The following is a 19262-nucleotide window of genomic DNA, read 5'->3' as shown; positions in this document are numbered from 1 at the left end:
GGCTCTCCGCCCACGCTAAAACGCCTTTTTGACACTGAAGACGGATTCTCCAGGAAATCACAGGCAGTCCAAGCTCGGCAATAATAAAAGGATTTACATGATTTCTTCCTTTTTTCTTTTTTGTCTTGTTGAGGCCGGTACTTTCGTTCAGTGTTGCTTTTTTTTCTTGTAGTACGTAGCACGCACTGTTTTATACCATTTGCTTTTGTAGTGTTACGCAACATCGCCCACCGTTGCGATCTTGAAAAGACTACGAGCAGGCTCCCAGTTCTTCTTCTTCTTCTGAGGCCTAGGTCTGTAGCGCGCGCGGACGCGTGCGCGATAAATCTTCCCTCCTCTCCACTATTCTAATTTGCATAATTTTGACGGCCACTTTGCGTGGGTGATCTGAAGGAAACATTACGACTGCTCGCAGTCTAGAATTTGAAAGAATTTCTGTTGGAACGCATCGTATTTATATATAAACTAGATCGTTTACTAACTATAGCTGAATAAAATTGACTTACCTTAAATCCGTCCTCACGTTTTTATTCGTTTTTGAACAGTCGAAACGTGACAGACAAAAAAAAAAAAAGAAAACAAGAAACACACACAAAAAAACTTTGTTTAGTAGTCAAAAGTAAAGCGTTCATAATATACAAATCCAAACCTGATAGTCGGGAAGGGTTTTGGAAAATAAGACAACCTGTGGACCTAAACGTCCAGAACATTCAGACGTTCAATTGATACGGAGCACGCACAGGATGGACGTGAGGCTTGAGCGTGCGCTTCTTGTTCAGTGTGGAGAAAAAGTATTTCAAGTCAAGATCAGCACGTGTTTATGAAAACGTACTTCACGGCATCTTGCTTTGAACTCGTTGTTCAGAACCTCAATTACCAAGAAATACTAAGAAAAAAGGTACGTCTTGCCAGTCTTGTTTGCCGTTGTTTGTTTATTTGTTCAACAGTCAACTTAATATAACCCTGAGAGCTTTAATTCCGCCTTTTCGCAACTGTCAAGGTTAGGTCTTTTTCCTATTTAGTATAATTTCTTTCCGGATTTGAGTTAGCTGAAGATTTTCCGTTTGTTTAGGCTTTGTTGTTATGGTTTCTTTTTCACTGTGACCGGCGTTGTGAAAAAAGTTGCGCGCCATGATTCCAAATGTTCAACACATACCAAATATCGCCTCAGATTGGATTAGTTTAAAAAAGAAAATCTAAAGTTTTCCTCGGCAAAATGTCCATTCAAAATTTCTTATCACTGGGGCAAATGTAATGACAATTACAATGACAAACAATGGATAAATCGACAATAGATTTTTAAATGCGTCAGTGGAAGCCCGTTACCATTATTTGTGAATATATAGATACTATTTTGTTTATTCGTACTTTCTGCCTGCTCTAAATATTGACCTCACCACCGTAAAACCCTCTATCCTCTCCTCCCTCCTGTCCCAATCATGGAAATAATAAAAAAAAAACACTTCTCCTATAGTTATTCTTGGAATAATTGTAAGAATAACTATGGGAGAAGTGTTTTTCAATTATTGAGGTCTACTGGTGACTTTGACTGACGTTTCGACAACCTGTGCGGAAGTCATCTTCAGAGTTAAGTGAATTGTGGAACGTCAGTAGGTGGTATATATGCCTCTGGTTGTTAACCTGATTGGTCCACAAGGTCAAGATGTTATTGGTCGTTTGTCAGTAAGCCGTGATCTTATTGACTGTGAAGACTGTAAAAAGTGATTGGTACGTTTCGATTCGTCTTTTGTTTGTCAAAAGGCCGTGGGTCTATTAGTAAAATGTCTATTGTTTGTCTGTTCTGTTGATGTTGTCAATAAGTCGTTTGTATGGTGCAGGTAGTTGTAACGGTTGAGTGGCGTTTGTTCTAAGTTAGTAAACCAGATTTCTAGAGTGAGTCGTTGATAGTAATTTCTGGCTCGTTTGTAAATGGTGCTCAGCAGTGTGATTGTTAATATCACCATTTCTAGATGCTCGTTTGTGTTCAGTCAGTCGTTCATTTAAATTTCTGCCGGTCTCACCAATATAAGTGGCCTGGTAGTCGCAGCGTTTGATCTTGTAAACTACTCCCTTTGCTACGTTTGACAGAGATCTTCAAAGTTTACTTTCCTTGAGAAATTTAATGACTGTTTCACTGCTATTTCTTGAATGTGAAAATCTTTGCTGATTTTCCAAACGCTTTTGGTATTAATGATGAAACTAATTAAGTAAAAATAATCATTGTTATAAAGTACGGTGATGCCATTCTCATTCCCAGCCCTCATTGCACTAATCCAGCAAACTGAGCTTTATCTTGGAGGCCTGGGGTAGAGCATGATGCACTCTTTCCCAGTCAGCTCAGAGGTCACATTCAGTTGCACCCCAGGCCAAGGACGGCTGGAGATGAAGCTGCAGAGACGCAATGTTAATGTTCAGTCTTAACATTAAACAGATTAGGTGGCTTGACCTGTGTCTTTTATTAAGGTCATTACATTTTGTGGCAACTCAATACATGTAGTCCAGTAAATTAAACATTCTTTACTGAATCCTTAAAACTATTTATTGCATAACATTTGCCTTTTTTTTTTGGCTTCTTGCTTGAACAAGGTCAAAGCCAGAAATTTGCTTCTTTCAATAGCATTTTACAAATGCACAAGATGGCATTGGTAACTTGTTTCTCTGGATGTTTTTCTTGCATTTGCTCTCAGAAACAGGTTCACTTTGTATGATTGTCAAGGTAACATGAAGCTCATTTTTTTGCATCCTAAGTCAGTACTCCATATGTTTCTAATGTGAAAATTTAACAGTTCCAAGAAATGGAGAGAGCTCTCTGACATTACTGGCAATGTAATCTACCTCTTCCTGGCTTGGCAAAAAGGACAGTCCAGAAACATTAAGTACTTCAAGAGATGGGCAAGCCAAATTGATGTGATCCATTAGTAGGGACGTACAGGAGACAACATGTACTTCTCTGAGATGGTCACTACTCAAGTTGAGCTGACATGGTCCATAACAGTTCGTCAAGGTCAGTGACTCAACCACACCACACTGTTGAATGAGATCACTCACAGGGCAGTCAAGATTACAATACTCCAGGGATATATGCCGAACATTACACTGGGAGAATACTAGTGCTTTGAGATTACACCGCTTCAAAACAAGATGGCTGATTTTGACAGTGCATGATCTGTTTTTAAAATTCAGCTTTGTAAATTCAGCAGGTTTAACATGGTCCAACCTCCTTTCAAAGTTTACTTCAAGGTACTTGACTGTGTTGGCATCAATAGTGACTTTGCGAAGGTATGGTACATCATTAAGTACAACCTTGTTGACATCACGTGAAGATATTGACACAGCTTTTAAAATGGTGGACCTTGTCATTGACTTTCTGATCAGCAGATACTGCAGTTTGGGACAGCGAATGTCAACTAACGTTAAACGTTCACCATTGTCAAATATAGTGATATTTTCCAGTGAAGGAGCTGAATGCTGATCTAGTCGTAAACTTGTCCAGTACACCTCAAGCTCAAGTGATTTGATGTCTGGGTTTCTAACCAAAAGACTGATCAGTTCAGCTGGAATAAGAGCATTGCATCTTCTAAGTTTCAACTCATGCAAGGAATTTGCAGAGATTCTATTCAGGTTACGCACCTCAACACAGAGTAGTAGATGTAGTGTTCTTAATGAAGAGGCATCAATGTTCAGTTCACACACAGAGGTACATCCATTCAGGATCATCTTCTTTAGATGGGGGAATGCAAAATGGAACTCAGCAAAGTCCCCAATCTGAAATAAGTCCATTTCTGACAGTGACTTGGAAGTCAACTGAAGTTGCTGAATGGATGGCAAACCATGAATTTGATCATTCCCGTAACTAAATTTTTTCAGTCCTTGTAATTTCTTAACAGTGTCTTCAAGATCAAGGGCCTCCAACCGTGCTCTCTCTAGCAGCAGAGACGTTATATGACTGCTGTACTTGGAAGACACAACTTCCTTTACGGCATTTACTGAGTCTGACTTGATCACTGAATATTGCAAGCTGAGGTTTTTCATCTGAGGAAAACTCTCAACAACGTACTTTAAATCAGCCTCATTAAAAAGTCCATCTGGAATAAGTGAAGCTTCCAAAAAGACGTTCCTCAGCGATTTCTGGCATCTCAGCTCTCTGAGAAGTCTTTTAGACCAAGACATTCCAGCAATTTCAAGTGTATTCAAAACAGAAAGAGAAGAGGCGTACAGGAGGAGAATTTCGGAGAAAAGTTCGTGGCATTTTTGCAGGCGAATAACCTTCACAAAATGGCCAAATCTTTTGATGATGGTCTTGAATCTAATGAGAACACTGCTTTCGTAGCTGCAGTTCCTCGCATTTCGTAGGGTGACGTTTTCCCAAAGAGTAGGATCTGGATTTGTGAAGATAAGGCTTAGCCAATTCTTACACACTAAACTCAGGGCAAAGAGATCATCGTATATGGGGTGAAATTTCTTGAAAATAGCCAGCCAAAGTTCTGATGGTAAAGTGATTCCCACGTCGATACCTTGATCACCATCTCGCTCTACGGTGGCCATGCTTTTTTACCACCCCCCGTCTTTCATTCAAGATCATGTTAAGCCATTCATTTCATGGAAATTTCTGTGCATGATTTCTCGAAGGAAGGCGATGAAAAAGACAACAAGAGCAATTTTGCTACAGATTACTCAAGGGCGCCATGTTTACAGTCAAGCCTCGTTTTAAAGATTCAATTGAACTCCACTCTTGGGGAGAAGCTAAGCCCGTAAGTTTGGGCTCATACACATTCAACAGTTTATCAGACATTTTTTGGGTCAATTAGAGTGTGGCTTGAAAATTCATAATTAATTCATTTCCCTGTAAAATTTTTTCTTTAATTTGTGGAAAACATTATTTTTGTGCTGAGTTCCCCGTTGGAAGCGCAAGCCACCCCTCCCTTATTTAGAAGGTTTTCCATTGTCGGATACATGAAGCGGGAGTTACAAACCTCCACTGGTCGCCATCTTTTATTTTGTGCAAGCGCGAGTCAGTTCATTGTTTAATTGTCGCCGACAACGGCATATAATGTTTCGTTCATCCTTTGTCGAGGATACTGGAAATCCGTGGTCACCGTCTTCAACATATATTTACGTCGGATCTTTGCAAAATATTCAAACTTTTGCTGAAAAATGCGGCCATATCGACAGGGTAAGTTTATATTATTCAAGCTTAATAGGCCTTATCACGGTTTTCGACGCCATTTTGACGGGTAGGCAAACAGGCTTGAAATAACAGTGTTTGTATCGGAATCCAATGTCAAATAATTTTCATAAAACATCGCTTCTGAAAAATTCATGAATTGGAAACTTTTTGTACTAGGAAAAGGATTTTAAGAACAAAATTGGAGGGATGTAGCTGTGACAGAAAGCGTCCAGTCGAGTTTTGAACTTCCCATACATTTCCCTGTATTTTTTCCCGCGAACTATTTTTAGCAGCAGCTCACGGCTGGTTCGCCATACAGACAAATGTATGGAAAGTTCAAAACACGGCTGGACGCTCTCTGTCATAGCTACAGCCCTCCAATTTTGTTCTTGAAATAGTTTCTCTAGTACCAAAAGTTTCGAATTCATGAATTTTTTAGAAGCGATGTTTTATGAAAATTATTTGACATCGGATTTCCATACAAACACTGTTACTTCCAGCCTGTTTGCCTACCCGTCAAAATGGCGTCGAAAACCGTGATAAGGCCTATTGCATTTAAGCTTAAAGCTTACTGCTCGTCATTTTGTGCATTCTAGATTTTATTTGCAAGCCAGATATCAGAAAAGACAACGAAAGACTAGACTATATTGTTATTTCTACATGTCAATGATGCCAACCTCTGAAGATCTGAAATCTGGAGATTTTTTCTTCTGAGCACCCCCCCCCCCCCTTTATTACCCTCCCATCCCCCCTAAGCAAAATTGATGCACCTACCCCCCCCCCTCCCACCTTGTTGGCACAAAATTCGCACAACGCTAGAGCTTTTTTTGTCCTGCTCTTTAATTGGTTGAACGTTTATCCAATCAGAAAGTCGTTTATATTGCAATGATGACAAAAGCGTATTTTCTTTGGTTTCCGTCAAAGCTTGTGGCAGACTGGGTAAAACAGGTATGGGAATGAAGCCATGACACAATATTTCTTAAATTTATGGAACATTTGAGTTGAAATACTGGCCTATTATACAAATAAGCCGCCAAGTCGCTATTATCCGGGAGGTTTAGTCACCCGTACGGGAGACTAGGAGATTCGTTCCGTATCCGGGAGACTCCCGGATAATCCGGGAGAGTTGGCATGAGTGCATGTAGATACATGTAAGCTCAAAGTGCATATGAAGAGAAAATAATTTATGCCGATTTGAAAGGCCTTTCAAAGATATATTTTACTTGCAAAAGCGCTTTGTGTGAGCCATTGCCAATTCAGATTATCAGAGGTACATTACTGATGCCAAGTTTTAGTAGCATCACTTCAATATTTCCCCAGATATTCTTGCTTTTGTGATTTATCTTTGAACAAAAACAAAATATATCTTGAACTAGAGAAGATAATTCAGAAAAGAAAACGCCATTATTTGTCATTTTGAAAGGCCTTTAAAATAAGCATAATTTATTTCTTACTACATAGCCACTTTGAAAGCTTGTTTAAAGCTTAAAGGAGAAGTATCACGAAAATTAATGTCATTTCAAAATCCAAAAATGTTTGTTTGACAACAAAAACAAAAAATTATTGTCAAGTTTTAGTATAAATTATCACCCCAGTGCAATAAAACTGTCGATTAGTGCCTCTAGCCAGAGACAGAGTTGGTCGGAATGGATTGAAACTTGAAAAATCTTAGGCTAATGTTTTTCAAGTTTTCATATTTTTGTTTCCAAAATGCGCTAGAAAAGAGTACGAGTTTTTCTTGTCAAGAATTAAGTTGATTTCTCTCCTCTCCATGTTCTAGAATTATTTTGTAGGAAAGTGAAGGTCTTATTTCACCATTTTTGACGGAAGAGGTCAAAAACCCCATGATACCTCCCCTTTAAATCATTTTCTTCAAAGTAAGTAATTTTTTTGTCCTGCAGAGGAAGGTAAATACTGAAGAGATCACAAGAAAAGCAGATACAAGCTCTCCATCAGTGGCACTGATAAGATTGCTGAGAGAAATCACAAGACTTGGTAAAGCTTTGGACAAGGTAACCCCAATGGTTAATGATCACATATAGCATATACAACTAGTTTGGTTTACTTTGCATTTACACAGGTTTGTTTGAATTTTTCCTTGAAAATTTGGCATTATAATGCCCGGGGGGGGGGGGGGGTACTCAAAAAAATTCAGTATGGGGAGGCTCTGCCCAGAGGTCCAACCCCTAACCCTTTTATGTACCCCTTTTGTATACCTTCCATTGCAAAATAAGGAAAGGTCCTTTTAAGTACCTAAATGACAGATTTCCCAACCCTTTCATATACTTCGACTCGTGAAATCCCTACCCTTTCATATACCTGAAGGGTGAAAAAGGTACCCCTTTTGGGCGGAGCCTCCCTGTACAGGCCATTATAGAGCGTACCCCCCCCCCCCCACCCCCCGTTATAACGAGTACCAAAGTGGTGACTCACCAAGAAAGAACATCATGAAAACCTCCACTTGCCCAATATTAACCTCCTACTGCAATTTGTGCTGTGATATGGGACTTTTAATGTGTATTTTTTAAATATCAAAACACTTTTTTATTATCATAATTATTAAGCAGTAATACATTTGTAAAGACGTAAATTACACTACTAACACTACACGGCTTGCAATACTTTGCTTAGAATACTTGACTTACAATGAACTTTGTCTACAGCTAACAATACTTTACATCTGTTACCAAAAGCTATCTACTACTTACAAAATTATGAAGAGATTTTTTTCCTATTTTTTATTTGTTTATTTTTTCCTTTTCCTTTCCTGTGTTTATACAATACTTTTCTTTAGCAAACAAAACAAACAAACAAACAAACAAACAAAGCACAACTAAAAACGTGAAGACGGACAAAAGTACACGGCGTCACATATACTACTAGCCTTATAGCACTGCACTGCTGCAATTTTTGCTGTGATATGGGACTTTTAAGCTTTTTCCATATAAATCTCTCATTTTGCACCAGTTCAAAACTGTGGGAATCAGTGCAAGATTAGAAAATTTGTATGGAGGATTTATGACTTAAGGACGGTGCCTACTTTTGTTACTGCGCATACATTCTCCAAATCTCGAGATACTAGGGTTTCATATGGGTGGTGTGTTTTTGTGCAGTTTAAAACTATGAGGAGAAAGCAGGACTTAAAAGCATGTGCTCTTGGTATCCAAAAAGAATATTTGGGGTAGCAATGCATTTTTCAGAGATACAGTAATAAAGCTTCAATTTGGGAAAAAAAAATCTCTAAAAACTGCATGGTTACCCCCAATTTTCTTTATGGATTTCAATAGCCCTTGCTAAGGTCTGCTTTCTCTGCATAGTCATAAGTCACACAAAAATACATGTACTTCTTTAGTAGTAGGCATCATCCTTAAAAGTGCCCATATCTTAGCCTAATTTTGGGATGTTTCTCTCTGTTGCGCAGTTGGAGACTGTCACTAGTCACATGCATGTAATGACAATTTTTTTTAATCCATCTGTTCACCCTCCTACATTAAAACACTAAAAATATACAACAAAACCAATTGCAAAACAGTGTCAAAATACCATACCTAATAATCCCCTAGCATTACAACTCTTACATGTATTTTGTAGTTAAGTTTGCCATTCGTTTACAAAGTGAAATACAGGTACATAATAGAAATTTACTGAGTGAGCACTTCTATGGGTGAAATAAATAAATGAATAAATGAATACAGAATGATATATTATTTCAATCAGTGACACAGGCATACTCTGAAAAAAGAAATCTGAGTTCTCCTTACAGTGGTTGAAACCATGACCTTCCGATTACAAGTGTAAAATTTTATGCTCTTCCACTGTGCTACAGGAGACTCATGAGAGGAAGGCCATTATTAAAAAGTACGTTCATGTGACAAACATCCTGCATACAAGTACTGTTAGGATTTGCCACACTTGAAAAGAAGAAATCTGAGTTCTCTGAACAGGAGTTGAGCCCACCACCTTCTGATTACTTAAGTGCAATGAAAATAAATTAATGTTCAGTCTACCACTGAGCTACAGGAGACTCATGAGCAGGAGGCCGCTATTAAACACTAGGTTCATGTGACAAACATCCTGCATACATGTACTGTTAGGATTTTTCATACTTGAAAAGAAGAAATCTAAGTTCTCTTTAACTTGAGTTGAAGCTATCACCTTCTGATTGCTAGATTGGATGATCTACCACTGAATTGGGGCGTTTTGGGAACTAGGTTTTTGTTTTTCTAGGTTATTCACCAGGCTTACAATATACCATCATAGTCATTCTATTGCTCACATGCCACACATTGACATTGAAGTCCTGGCAGTTTGCAGGATCTTATGTTTGAGAGATAGCCAATAGCCTGTGATAACCGCCTCCTAAGATATAAAAATTGTTTCAAATATCAGGGACTGATTTAGATAGTGCAAGGTAAATTATTTTTCAACAGAATACACGAATCTGGGTTTGGGTTCTAAATACTAGTATTATTAATAGTAACAGTAATGTTATTTAAGAGATTTCTGTCTTGATGTCACACTTTTTTTACTTCCAAAGGTAAACCTTGAAATTCAGTGCCATTTAAAAGAAGCTGAAACTAAGGACATTACTCATGTGGACATACTAGGTAGGCTCAGTTGTTGTTTTTTTCTGCCATAAATTCAGTTCATTCGTCTTAAACTTGCAAACAGGAACTACTTCTAATCAGTATTGGTTTCCTCCATTTCTTGAACCAAGTTAACAAACATTGACTTCCATCAGCTTGTGCCAATGAGTGAGCTAATCAACCTCGCAAAGTGGGTTGAATTTATTCCCTGATTAGCACTAATTGTGCTTTCAGGAAGAGATTATATTGTAATCAAATGAGAAATGTTATTCCTCTAGGGTGATTTAACTATAAACTGCTGCTAATTGGCTTTCTACACTATAGCAACTGATGTTTAGGTTGTTTTTAAAGGGGACGTATCACACGAATTTGATATTTCAAAACCCAAAAATGTTTGTCTGTCAACAGAAACAAAAACAAAATTGTCTAGTTAAATTATCACCCCAGTGCAATTTTTAAAAACTGTCGATTAGTGCCTCTGGCCAGAGACAGAGTAGGTCGGAATGGATGGAAACTTGAAAAATGTCGGGCTAATCAAGTCCTCACATTTATGTTTCCAAAATGCTCTAGAACAGATCACGAGTTGTTCCTTTCAAAAATTGAGTTGATTTCTTTTCTCTCGTTGTTCTAAAATTAATTTGTAGCTAAGTTTTTAACAAAACTGGTCAAAAACCCCGACACTTCCCCTTTAATAATGCTGTGAGGAATATTATTTTGATAGCTTCAAAATAATGAAGCCAGCAAATATTTCTGACGCCAATGCACAGCCATGAACAGCTTTTGGTAATTTCAAGTTGTGTTGTTTTGCAAAACAACGTTAATGTGCTCCTCAAAGTAACAACATTATTCACCGATGTACAGGACAAAGATGCCATCAGTTAGAACGGATCTCTAGCCAGTTGTCAGCAGTCATTGAGACAAAGGATGAACTCATCTCCAGACTGCAGCAACCGTTTGTAGGTGAATTCTTGGAGATAGATGCCGCCCATCACAAGTAAGTAAAAAAAGTTTAAAGGGAAGTGTCACGTGGAGTTTGACCTTTTGCGGTTAAAATGTGTGCAATAATACCTCAGTTGCAAAACAACATTAGAACACCGAGCAAAAGAAATAGAATGAATTCTTGAAAGGGACAACTAATGATCTGTTCTAGTGCATTTTGAAGTCGAAAATTCAAGAACTTGAAAATAAATGACCTAACCTTTTTTCAAGTCGCAGTCCTTTCTGACCCAGTTCATCTATGATCAGAGACAATCACGACAGTCTTGTTTCAGTCAGTACACTGGAGTGGCACTTTTCGATAAAACTGGACCATTATTCTGTTAAAGGGGCAGTGTCACCAGTTTTAGCGTGCCTTCGTACAGCGTAAAAACATATTTGTATTGATGGGAATGTTAAAGTAATGGTTTAGTATTGTTAACAAATGCCCTACAAGAATACATAAGCTAGTATTTGTTATCTTTTGCCGCGGATGGCTTGGATGGAAATGGATTACAACTGAAAGAATTGGCCAATTTTTTCAAGTTCTTTCTGTGTATTTTGGAGAAACTGCTTAAAACAGGTTTATTGTTCGTTCTTCATTGAAGGATCAGTTGATATTTTCCTCCCGGTGCGAGTCTACGAACAATTTCATGTTAGAGAAAAAGTTCTACGTTAAATGTTTGAGTAATTTTGGTCAAAATACAGCAAAATCTCCGTGACGGTGCTCCTTTAATTCAACAACATTCTGTGTTTTTGAAACGACACTAATCTCAGTGATTCTTGCCCTTTAAAGATAGATGACCTTTATTTATACAAAATAAAATTTTAAAGCTTACAAGCTTGAGGGGTCGTGTAAAAATGTAATGCTAAAGCTAACTATTAGAAGACTAGAAGGCCTGGTGATTTGTCAACATATTATGCTTTTCGTAACGCCAGCTGCATCTGGTGGTACATATCCACAAAGCTCTTTGCATTTGTTGAGGTGACCGTCATTTAACACTGCATGTAGTGATGTTGAGGGACAGCCATCCAACTGATCCCTGTTCATAATAACCACAAGTAATTCCAACACGACAACGGTGATAATTGCTTAGTTTTATGATTAACATCAAGATTCCGTACGGTGCCAAGCAGTTTGATCTTAAAATAATTCAAACTGTAGTGTTGTTTGATTGTACATGTAGGCATCCAAACTTCTGGAATTTCAAGTCCATTCTCCCTGTTGATTTCGTCAGGGTAGAGTCTCATGATCATTCTTTGATTTTTTCTCAATAGGAACACAGCAGAGATTTTGCCTTTGATTTCCTCAAACCTTGCCAGTTTTCCAACATTACTAGAAAATGTTTCATGGATAAGAACGTTCTCCCTGGCAGATGGCCAGCTGGTAGGTGGATCATTTATACCTTTTTGGTCGAGTTTTTACAACCCTGCAGTTATTCTATTTTCCTTCCAGAGTTTAAACTCATTCGTCAGGATTTCCTGGCTAGTGTTTACTGGAGCAAATGGAAACTTGTCAAGGCTCACTTAAATAGCAACCAAATTTTAGCTGTTCTTCTCCATGCAAGTCTGTACAATTTCTCCTTCAGTTGGCAAAAACGGAAAACGACGGTGGTTACCATTAAATCAACCTGTTTGCTGTTCATGTTCGGAGCGATCCATGTGATTGATCGGCCGGGGGTTGCTGTCGTGAAATTCCAAGCGTATCTGCGAGGTGTTTTTTGGTGTTTTTTTGTCTGTTGTACTGTACATGTTTGTTTTATGTTTTAATTGTAGGTGGGGGTCCTGACCTCTATTGAGTCTTCATTTGCTGAGATTCAGAGCTTCTATCAAGCTTTGTGCCAGAGTAGAAACCTCATGTCACGCCTTCAAGAGGAGAATGCACTGTAAACAGTTACATCAAGCCGTATGATGTGTATATCATAGTTATTGTTTTTCAAGACTGATCTGTTGCCATGAATACTGTAGCTCAAATACAGTAATTAAAGGAGTTTTCAGGGAAACAGTAAAAGGTTTTATCAATTTATCTCTCGCCCTCATGTTGGCCTTTCAGTCTAAGGCAGACGTTCAACATATATCTAGGCGATTCATTGGTTATGCCAAGATTTTCTGTGGAATACACTGTACATATATCTTATTAGACTTTTTGGTCTGTAGTATCGCCTTTTACAAGTTGTGCTGTGTTGGCGAGGCTTAATACAATCAACGAGTAAATATAGAGCTATACCACACAGCCAAATGAACATCTAATAAGAGATTTATTATCAAAGTAGAGTGATTTCCAATTTTGATAAACAGTAAAGAATTATTAGGTAAAACTAATACAAGATGAGCGTGCGCGTAGGAATAACCAGCAAACCGGACCACCAAACCGGTTTTGTACTGCACAAATTACTAAGTGGTCGAATATCGCGCCGTATTAATTTCTACTCGTTTCGCACGTTATTCGAACAGTACTAAGTGGAGTTGGATAGTAAAGTGGACTGTTTTACGAGAAATTAGTATTATTTGGTGTACAAATATTATTGATTTCAAGACTGGACGTTTATGCCCTGGTTAGTACAAGGATCATGTTCAAATGATCCAAGTTCTAACCACTGCTCTACAGAAAAACCGTTAGTGAGCTGGGGTATTTTCTAGCCTCATAAATGTGTTACACGTCTTGTATGCTGCTAGGAACAGTTATGTGGTGATATCTATGTGCTAACTACTGAGCTCGTGACGAACTAGGTTATCTACAATGTTCATTGTATTTTTATTTCTGTATTTTAATGCTCCGAGTAAATATGACATCAAAGAAAATATAAAATTAATTTCAAGGATCCAAAAATAAGAAATTAAATTACACAGAGGCAGGGTGAATGCAACAGCCAATGGGGGCCAACATTAAATTAAACTCATCGTTAGTGGATGAGCTTGGGGGTTGGTGCCTGAAAGACCGGTGGTGCCACAGGTGAAGTGAGCTAAGCGAGGTGCGAAACCATGGCAACCCTGTGAGCGGCAACCACCCAGACCTCGCACTCCAAGTGCTTGGAGGGCGAAGGACCCGCGAACAGGAAAACGGAAACGCAACTGTTGACTACTGACAGAACCCGTCAGGACAACCATGACAAGCACCAAACGGTAGAGGAAAGGGATTTTCAGAAAACGACAACCTGTCACCAATAGGCCATGTGCTGCAGGTCCAGTTGATGGCAGCACTGAGCCACGAACCCCCCAAAGCAGGGCTGCTGAGAGCAGAAACGGCAGCTACAAGGAACGAAGGGTAAACGCAAGCGGGCCCGTCGAACCCCCACCACACGCCCTTGCTGGCAGAAGGGGGGTGGGGGCGTGGGGCGTAAAAAACCTGACCCGATGGCCAGGGGAACAACACCGGTGAAGCTTAACTTGCGAGCTGCTTAGACAGCGTAGCTAACGACTCTGTTGGAGTTCTGATGTACAATTGATAGGCATTGCTTGACCAACGGCCCAGAGCCTGAATGAGATGATCCGGGACCCCATTTCGTGCTGCGACCGTGGCAGCGCCGATGCGGAAACTGTGGCTGGAAAAGTTGCCTTGGACTCCCGAGGATGACAATATGCGGCGAAGCCAGTCGGTCAAAAGGACCCGGGACAAGGGACGACCATCGCAAAGTAAAAATAGAGGGTCCTGTGCACCTCCCCGGATAGCTAGGTACGCCACCAATGCTCGGATGGCACACAAAGGATAGGAGCCTCGACCAATGTGTAGAAAGCACCCCTTTCGGAATGGGTCGGTCTTGGACGCTTTTATCCTAACCCTCAGGCAGGTGGGAGCAACCACCGAGTCAAACGCGATATCGGGCACCCCCAGATGGGTGTCGAGGGAAAAACTGGAAAGGTTCGGAACTGTGAACTCTGCAGAACGGAGAAAGCCAAAATAGGCCAAATTGCAAGCGGCCCAAAACATGCAGTGGTCTGGAATGCTCAGGTCCAACGACTTAAAGATGACCAGCATGATGTGATCTGTGATCGGTAACCGAGAAGTGGAGGGGCCACCTTGGGATCGCTTGATTCCCCGCAAAACCCGTTGGAGTCGCAAACAGTTGAGGAGAGGATCTGGAAAGCCTTGTTCGATGTGCAAGGACCGCACTGCAGATAGGTAAACCTTAATGGTGGTGTGCTGTACTGACCTGGCCAGGAACGTGGCAAACAAGCACAGGGTCCACTCATCAGCTGGGCAGGGAGAGCCAGATGAGTGAATCTTGCCCAACTGATGGCAGAAGTCGTAAAACTTTCTCTGTCCTGAAGCGTAGGAGTTTCGGGTAGATGAAGCCAGGCCCTTAATCAGGAACTCACGGCACTGGTCTTCTAGGCTGGAAGGGTCAATTCGTCCAGTAGGCTTTGCGGGATTGGAACTGGAGACAGCGAGGCCTGTGGAGCTAACCGTCTGAACTCCTGCCAACGAAAGCGAGAAAGGGCGTCAGCAATGTGGTTATGAATGCCGGGAACGTGTTGCGAGGTAAAGGTAAAATTGAAACGGGCCACTGATGAAAGCAGCTTACGCAAAAGCCGCATAAGCGCGGGGATCTTAGAGGTCCTGGACTGGAGGATGAAAACCACTGCCTCATTGTCGGACCGAAACAGAACGTGTTTCCTGAACCATTGGTGGCCCCAGACGCACGATGAGACAACCACAGGAAACAGCTCTTTGTACGCAATGGACTCTGGGACCTGGGATGGGCCCCAAGCGCCACTGAACCACTCATTCCCAAGGTAAGCCCCATAACCGAGGGATCCAGCAGCGTCTGAGGTGACTTCCACGTCCGTAGCGGCTGAAAGCCCGGGGAAAAGCCAAAAGCTGACTCCATGCCAAGCGGAAAGGAATTCGTGCCACCAAAGGAGATCTAGATGGAATTCCGTGTTTAGCCTAATTGGGTGATCGCGTTTGCGGAAGCAGCAAAGAAGGTCAATCATGCGCCTCAAGAAGGTGCGGCCTGGCCAAACAACTTTGGCGGCATGGTGTAGATGGCCTATGAGGGACTCTAACTGGCGCCTGGTACACCATCTGCGGGACCGCCAGGCATGAATCAGCTCTCTTAGGGCCTCCAGCTTCTCTGCTGGTAGCCTAGCAGCCTGCTGTTCTGAATCGAGCTCAATACCCAACACCACCATGCGAGTGGCGGGACCCACGCATTTGCCTGGGTGAAGCGGTAAGCCAAGCGATCCACAGACGGATAAGGCCGTACGTAAGTTAAAGGCGCACTGCTGTGCCCCTGGGGGGCCGGCGGTAATAAAGTCATCCAGGTAATGCATTAGATCTGAAACGCCATGTGAATTCAGTAGGATCCATTCCACCATGTCCGCTACTGCGCTAAAGATGTAGGGAGCCGAGCGAAGGCCGAAAGGCAGGGTTAAGTCCACGTAATATTGCCCTCACCACTTCAGGCCTAGTAGGTAACGATCAGCTGGGTGGATAGCAATGTTGCGATAAGCGGCCTCAACGTCAAATTTCGCCATCATGGCTCCCGGGCCGTACTTAGCCACCATTTGAATTATTTGATCCACTTTAACGTAATGCATAGCAAATTCCTCTGGGTCAATGCCATCGTTAACACTACTGCCGCTCGGAGACGATAGGTCCACAATTAAGCGCCATTTCCCAGGTTGGCCCTTCTTGGGGATAACTCCAAAACTGCTTACATGCAAATTAGGGAAGGGGGGATGTGAAAAGGGGCCCGCTACCCTATGAAAGGCAACCTCATTGGCCAAGTAGTCATCTATAATTTTTGGGTGCTGGAACGCTGAAAGTTTGTTCTTTCGGGCAGAGGACAGCTTCCGAAGGGGCCGGAACCCTAGTCTAAAGCCGTTCCGGAGGCCATTGAGGACGTAAGACACCTGCTGTGGCTGGGGGTGAGCTGTCAACTCCCGAGCAAACTCTGAGACATTCAAAGGACTTATAACCGTGATAGGCGGGAAGCACAAAGGCACTAGAAGGAAAAAATGCACATGCTTAGGAGACGCAACCCCAACGAGAAAAAGATAGGTATATACAGATAAAATAGCCAAAAATAAAAAAACTTTTATTGGCAATCACCCTATACAATGAGGTACAGATGCCCAACAAAGGCCCTAAAGGCCAAAAGCACAGTTGCGAATGTTGGCTCTATCGAAATACAAGTAGGAGACACATGTAACTAGCGAGATGGTGAAAAATCAAGCAATACGAAGCAAGTAACCTAAAATCGAAGTGAACTGCCATGGTGGCATACAAAAAGGCCCCTGCCACTGGAGAAACAACATTAATAAAGCAGAGCGGCGCGGAAAAAACTGGGGCAAGAAAAAAAAATTGCAAAGCTACAACAGTACATTAATCACGCCGGGCCTTGCTTGAAGCATGGCTAGGGGTGGGCGAGCTGCCGCGACGCTTGGCATCCCCTCGATCAGCTTTCTCGGCGCGATCATGGCACGTGATAGCCCGGTGAGAACCTGAGCACAGACTGCAGCGATGCGCGTAGCGACAGGGGTTGACTGGAGCCGTGCACCGCCCCCTGTTCCATGACTTGCACAGCGTACTTGAAAACGAGGAACCGGAGGGCTCAGAAGCCTCAGCTGGTTGGGCATATGACGATCCGCGGGACGACGAGCCAGCTGCGTGGAAGTTAAACAGCTGCACGTTCATGCAAGACCAATCGGTCAACTTTGTCGCAGCCGCATGTTCACGGAACGCTCGGTCATAGTTCAGCCACACCTTACCGCTAAAATGGCGATGTGTGCGCAAAATGAGGAGCTGGTATTGAGTTAAATCTTTCCAACGGTGGGGAAAGTTGGAAGATAGTACGAGTGAAAAGATGGAAAACGCTTCCATCCAGCTAGCAATGTCCTCGATGCGACGGCGCTGCCGTTTTGGTTGCGACGTCAAAACGAGTCGGCCATCAAACATAAGTTGCGGTTCGGGCTCTCGTTGTTGCAGGTTGGGGGCCAGGAGATCACTTAAATCCACGTATTTGCCGCCCACGATCTGAGCCACGAGCTTCGCTGGAACAGGAGAAAAACCTGGCCCGACCACGAACGACTGATCCAGGAGCGAAGCGGGTTGAGTGGCGAGCGCCGGAGCCTGTTGAATTACATTGCTTGGCGGAGTAAACGAAGGTGCAAGCGACATGACGGGCGCAGCGAACGTTTGCACAAACGAAGGGACAACAACACAAGAAGATGGCCTACCTTGTAACGGCTGTCCAAGAGGAATTGCACCGCCCGATGCCAAGAAACTCGCAGCCGAAGCATCTAAGGAATTTGAGGCAGGAACGCCCCCAGTACTCGCGGTCGGTACAGCACTCGGTACCGCTTGCACTTGTTCAGATGCAGGAATTTTTTTCGGCCGCCATGGCCGCTCGAACCGTTTGCGTAATCAGTGAAATCATCTCGGGCGATAAAGTGGGCGCCGCTGAAGCCGCCAAAGTCGTACTAGCAGGCGTGGAAGGCCGAGACGTCTCAACAGCAGGCGAACTTTCACATTGAATACTCGACGAACCATCCGCCGTAGATGACGCGTCGCCAGCGAAAAGCCGAGCCTGTAAACTATTGTGGGTGTTTCGGGACATAACGAAGACGTAAAAAGAGAAAAACTGGACGAAAAAACAGCAACAAACTTAAACAGCACAAGCTCCGGCAAGCGAACAGATGCGAAATGAATTGGCACAAACATGTGAGCTGTAAGAACCCAGGCGCCCCTGAAAAGTAGGGTGGCGGCCCCGCATCTCCCAGCCATGCGGGCACCGCTGACCAGCACTTGCCTCGATTTTAACTTTGCCTAAATTACATTTAGCCACATTAAAAAAGTGCGTAAAATACAGAAAGTACGTTAAATCAAAAACAGGAAGCAATAGTTAGACTGCGAATGATGTTACCACCAGTAGGCAAATGGTTTTTAACGAGCATGGATTTTCAGGATCATTGTTGATAGTTTAAGCGCTAGCATCATGAAAATAATTGAGAAGAGCAGACTATTTCGTCAAAATTAATATTAAATTAATAAACCAAAGTGTTCTAAGTCCTTGTAGCTCTTTTATATCTATTTCAAAAAGATGATTTCTGGAAGGTTGTCAGTCTTACATTTACAAGCAGTAGACTGTGGAAAGCTTGAATTTACGCTTAAGCGAGTAAATCTGCTTGTGTTACGGATTGCTGGTACCACAGAAGGATATATCAATTAAACCTTTAAACGGCTTAAAAAAAGAACATTTTGTCCACGTCCTCGTGCCAATAGCACAAGGGATGTAGATTCAGCTTTCTTGAGCGTTCGTTGTATGTTACGTCACGGGAAAAGGGTAGGCTCGTATGTGACATGTGTCCTGCATACTGTTATGCAGTGACAGTTATGCCGAAATTTTTGTTCAGTTAAAAATGGTTTGCAAACAAGGCAATAAAGGAGGTTCATTTCTAAAGAAACTGTGGTGCTGCGTCGGTGGGGAGTGGAAACGTGTGGTTTTATCAACTGAGTTGATAAGGTAATTTGCCACCGTAAACTGATTCTGTAACGGACGTTTCGAACGTTAGTCCATCATCAGAGCTGT

At 41.9% G+C, this 19262-nt stretch overlaps 3 protein-coding genes and 1 pseudogene across 3 annotated transcripts; 1 reads left to right on the top strand and 3 right to left on the bottom strand.

Moving 5' to 3' along the window:
• Nucleotides 1-2437: 2437 nt before the first annotated feature.
• LOC146487946 (uncharacterized) lies at nt 2438-4751 on the bottom strand. The gene has a single exon (XM_085124246.1). It carries the CDS (start codon nt 4543-4545, stop codon nt 2767-2769), a length of 1779 nt encoding a protein of 592 aa, XP_084980372.1. The 5' UTR covers nt 4546-4751; the 3' UTR covers nt 2438-2766.
• A 242-nt stretch (nt 4752-4993) lies between these two features.
• Nucleotides 4994-12739, top strand: LOC146487945 (uncharacterized). Its single transcript, XM_085124834.1, has 6 exons — nt 4994-5173; nt 7069-7179; nt 9705-9774; nt 10615-10747; nt 12007-12115; nt 12505-12739. The coding sequence occupies exons 1-6, from the start codon at nt 5051-5053 to the stop codon at nt 12616-12618; spliced, it is 660 nt and encodes a 219-aa protein (XP_084980960.1). The 5' UTR covers nt 4994-5050; the 3' UTR covers nt 12619-12739.
• Nucleotides 12740-13789: 1050 nt separating this feature from the next.
• On the bottom strand, nt 13790-14818 carry LOC146487944 (uncharacterized). Its single transcript, XM_085124844.1, has one exon. It carries the CDS (start codon nt 14702-14704, stop codon nt 14111-14113), a length of 594 nt encoding a protein of 197 aa, XP_084980970.1. The 5' UTR covers nt 14705-14818; the 3' UTR covers nt 13790-14110.
• A 1951-nt stretch (nt 14819-16769) lies between these two features.
• LOC146487943 (uncharacterized) lies at nt 16770-18450 on the bottom strand (annotated as a pseudogene).
• Nucleotides 18451-19262: the final 812 nt, after the last annotated feature.

This window comes from Pavona decussata, unplaced genomic scaffold (assembly GCF_977016875.1).
Source record: "Pavona decussata unplaced genomic scaffold, jaPavDecu1.1 SCAFFOLD_12, whole genome shotgun sequence".
Taxonomy (NCBI): domain Eukaryota; kingdom Metazoa; phylum Cnidaria; class Anthozoa; order Scleractinia; family Agariciidae; genus Pavona; species Pavona decussata.
This window is presented reverse-complemented; position numbering and strand designations above follow the sequence as displayed.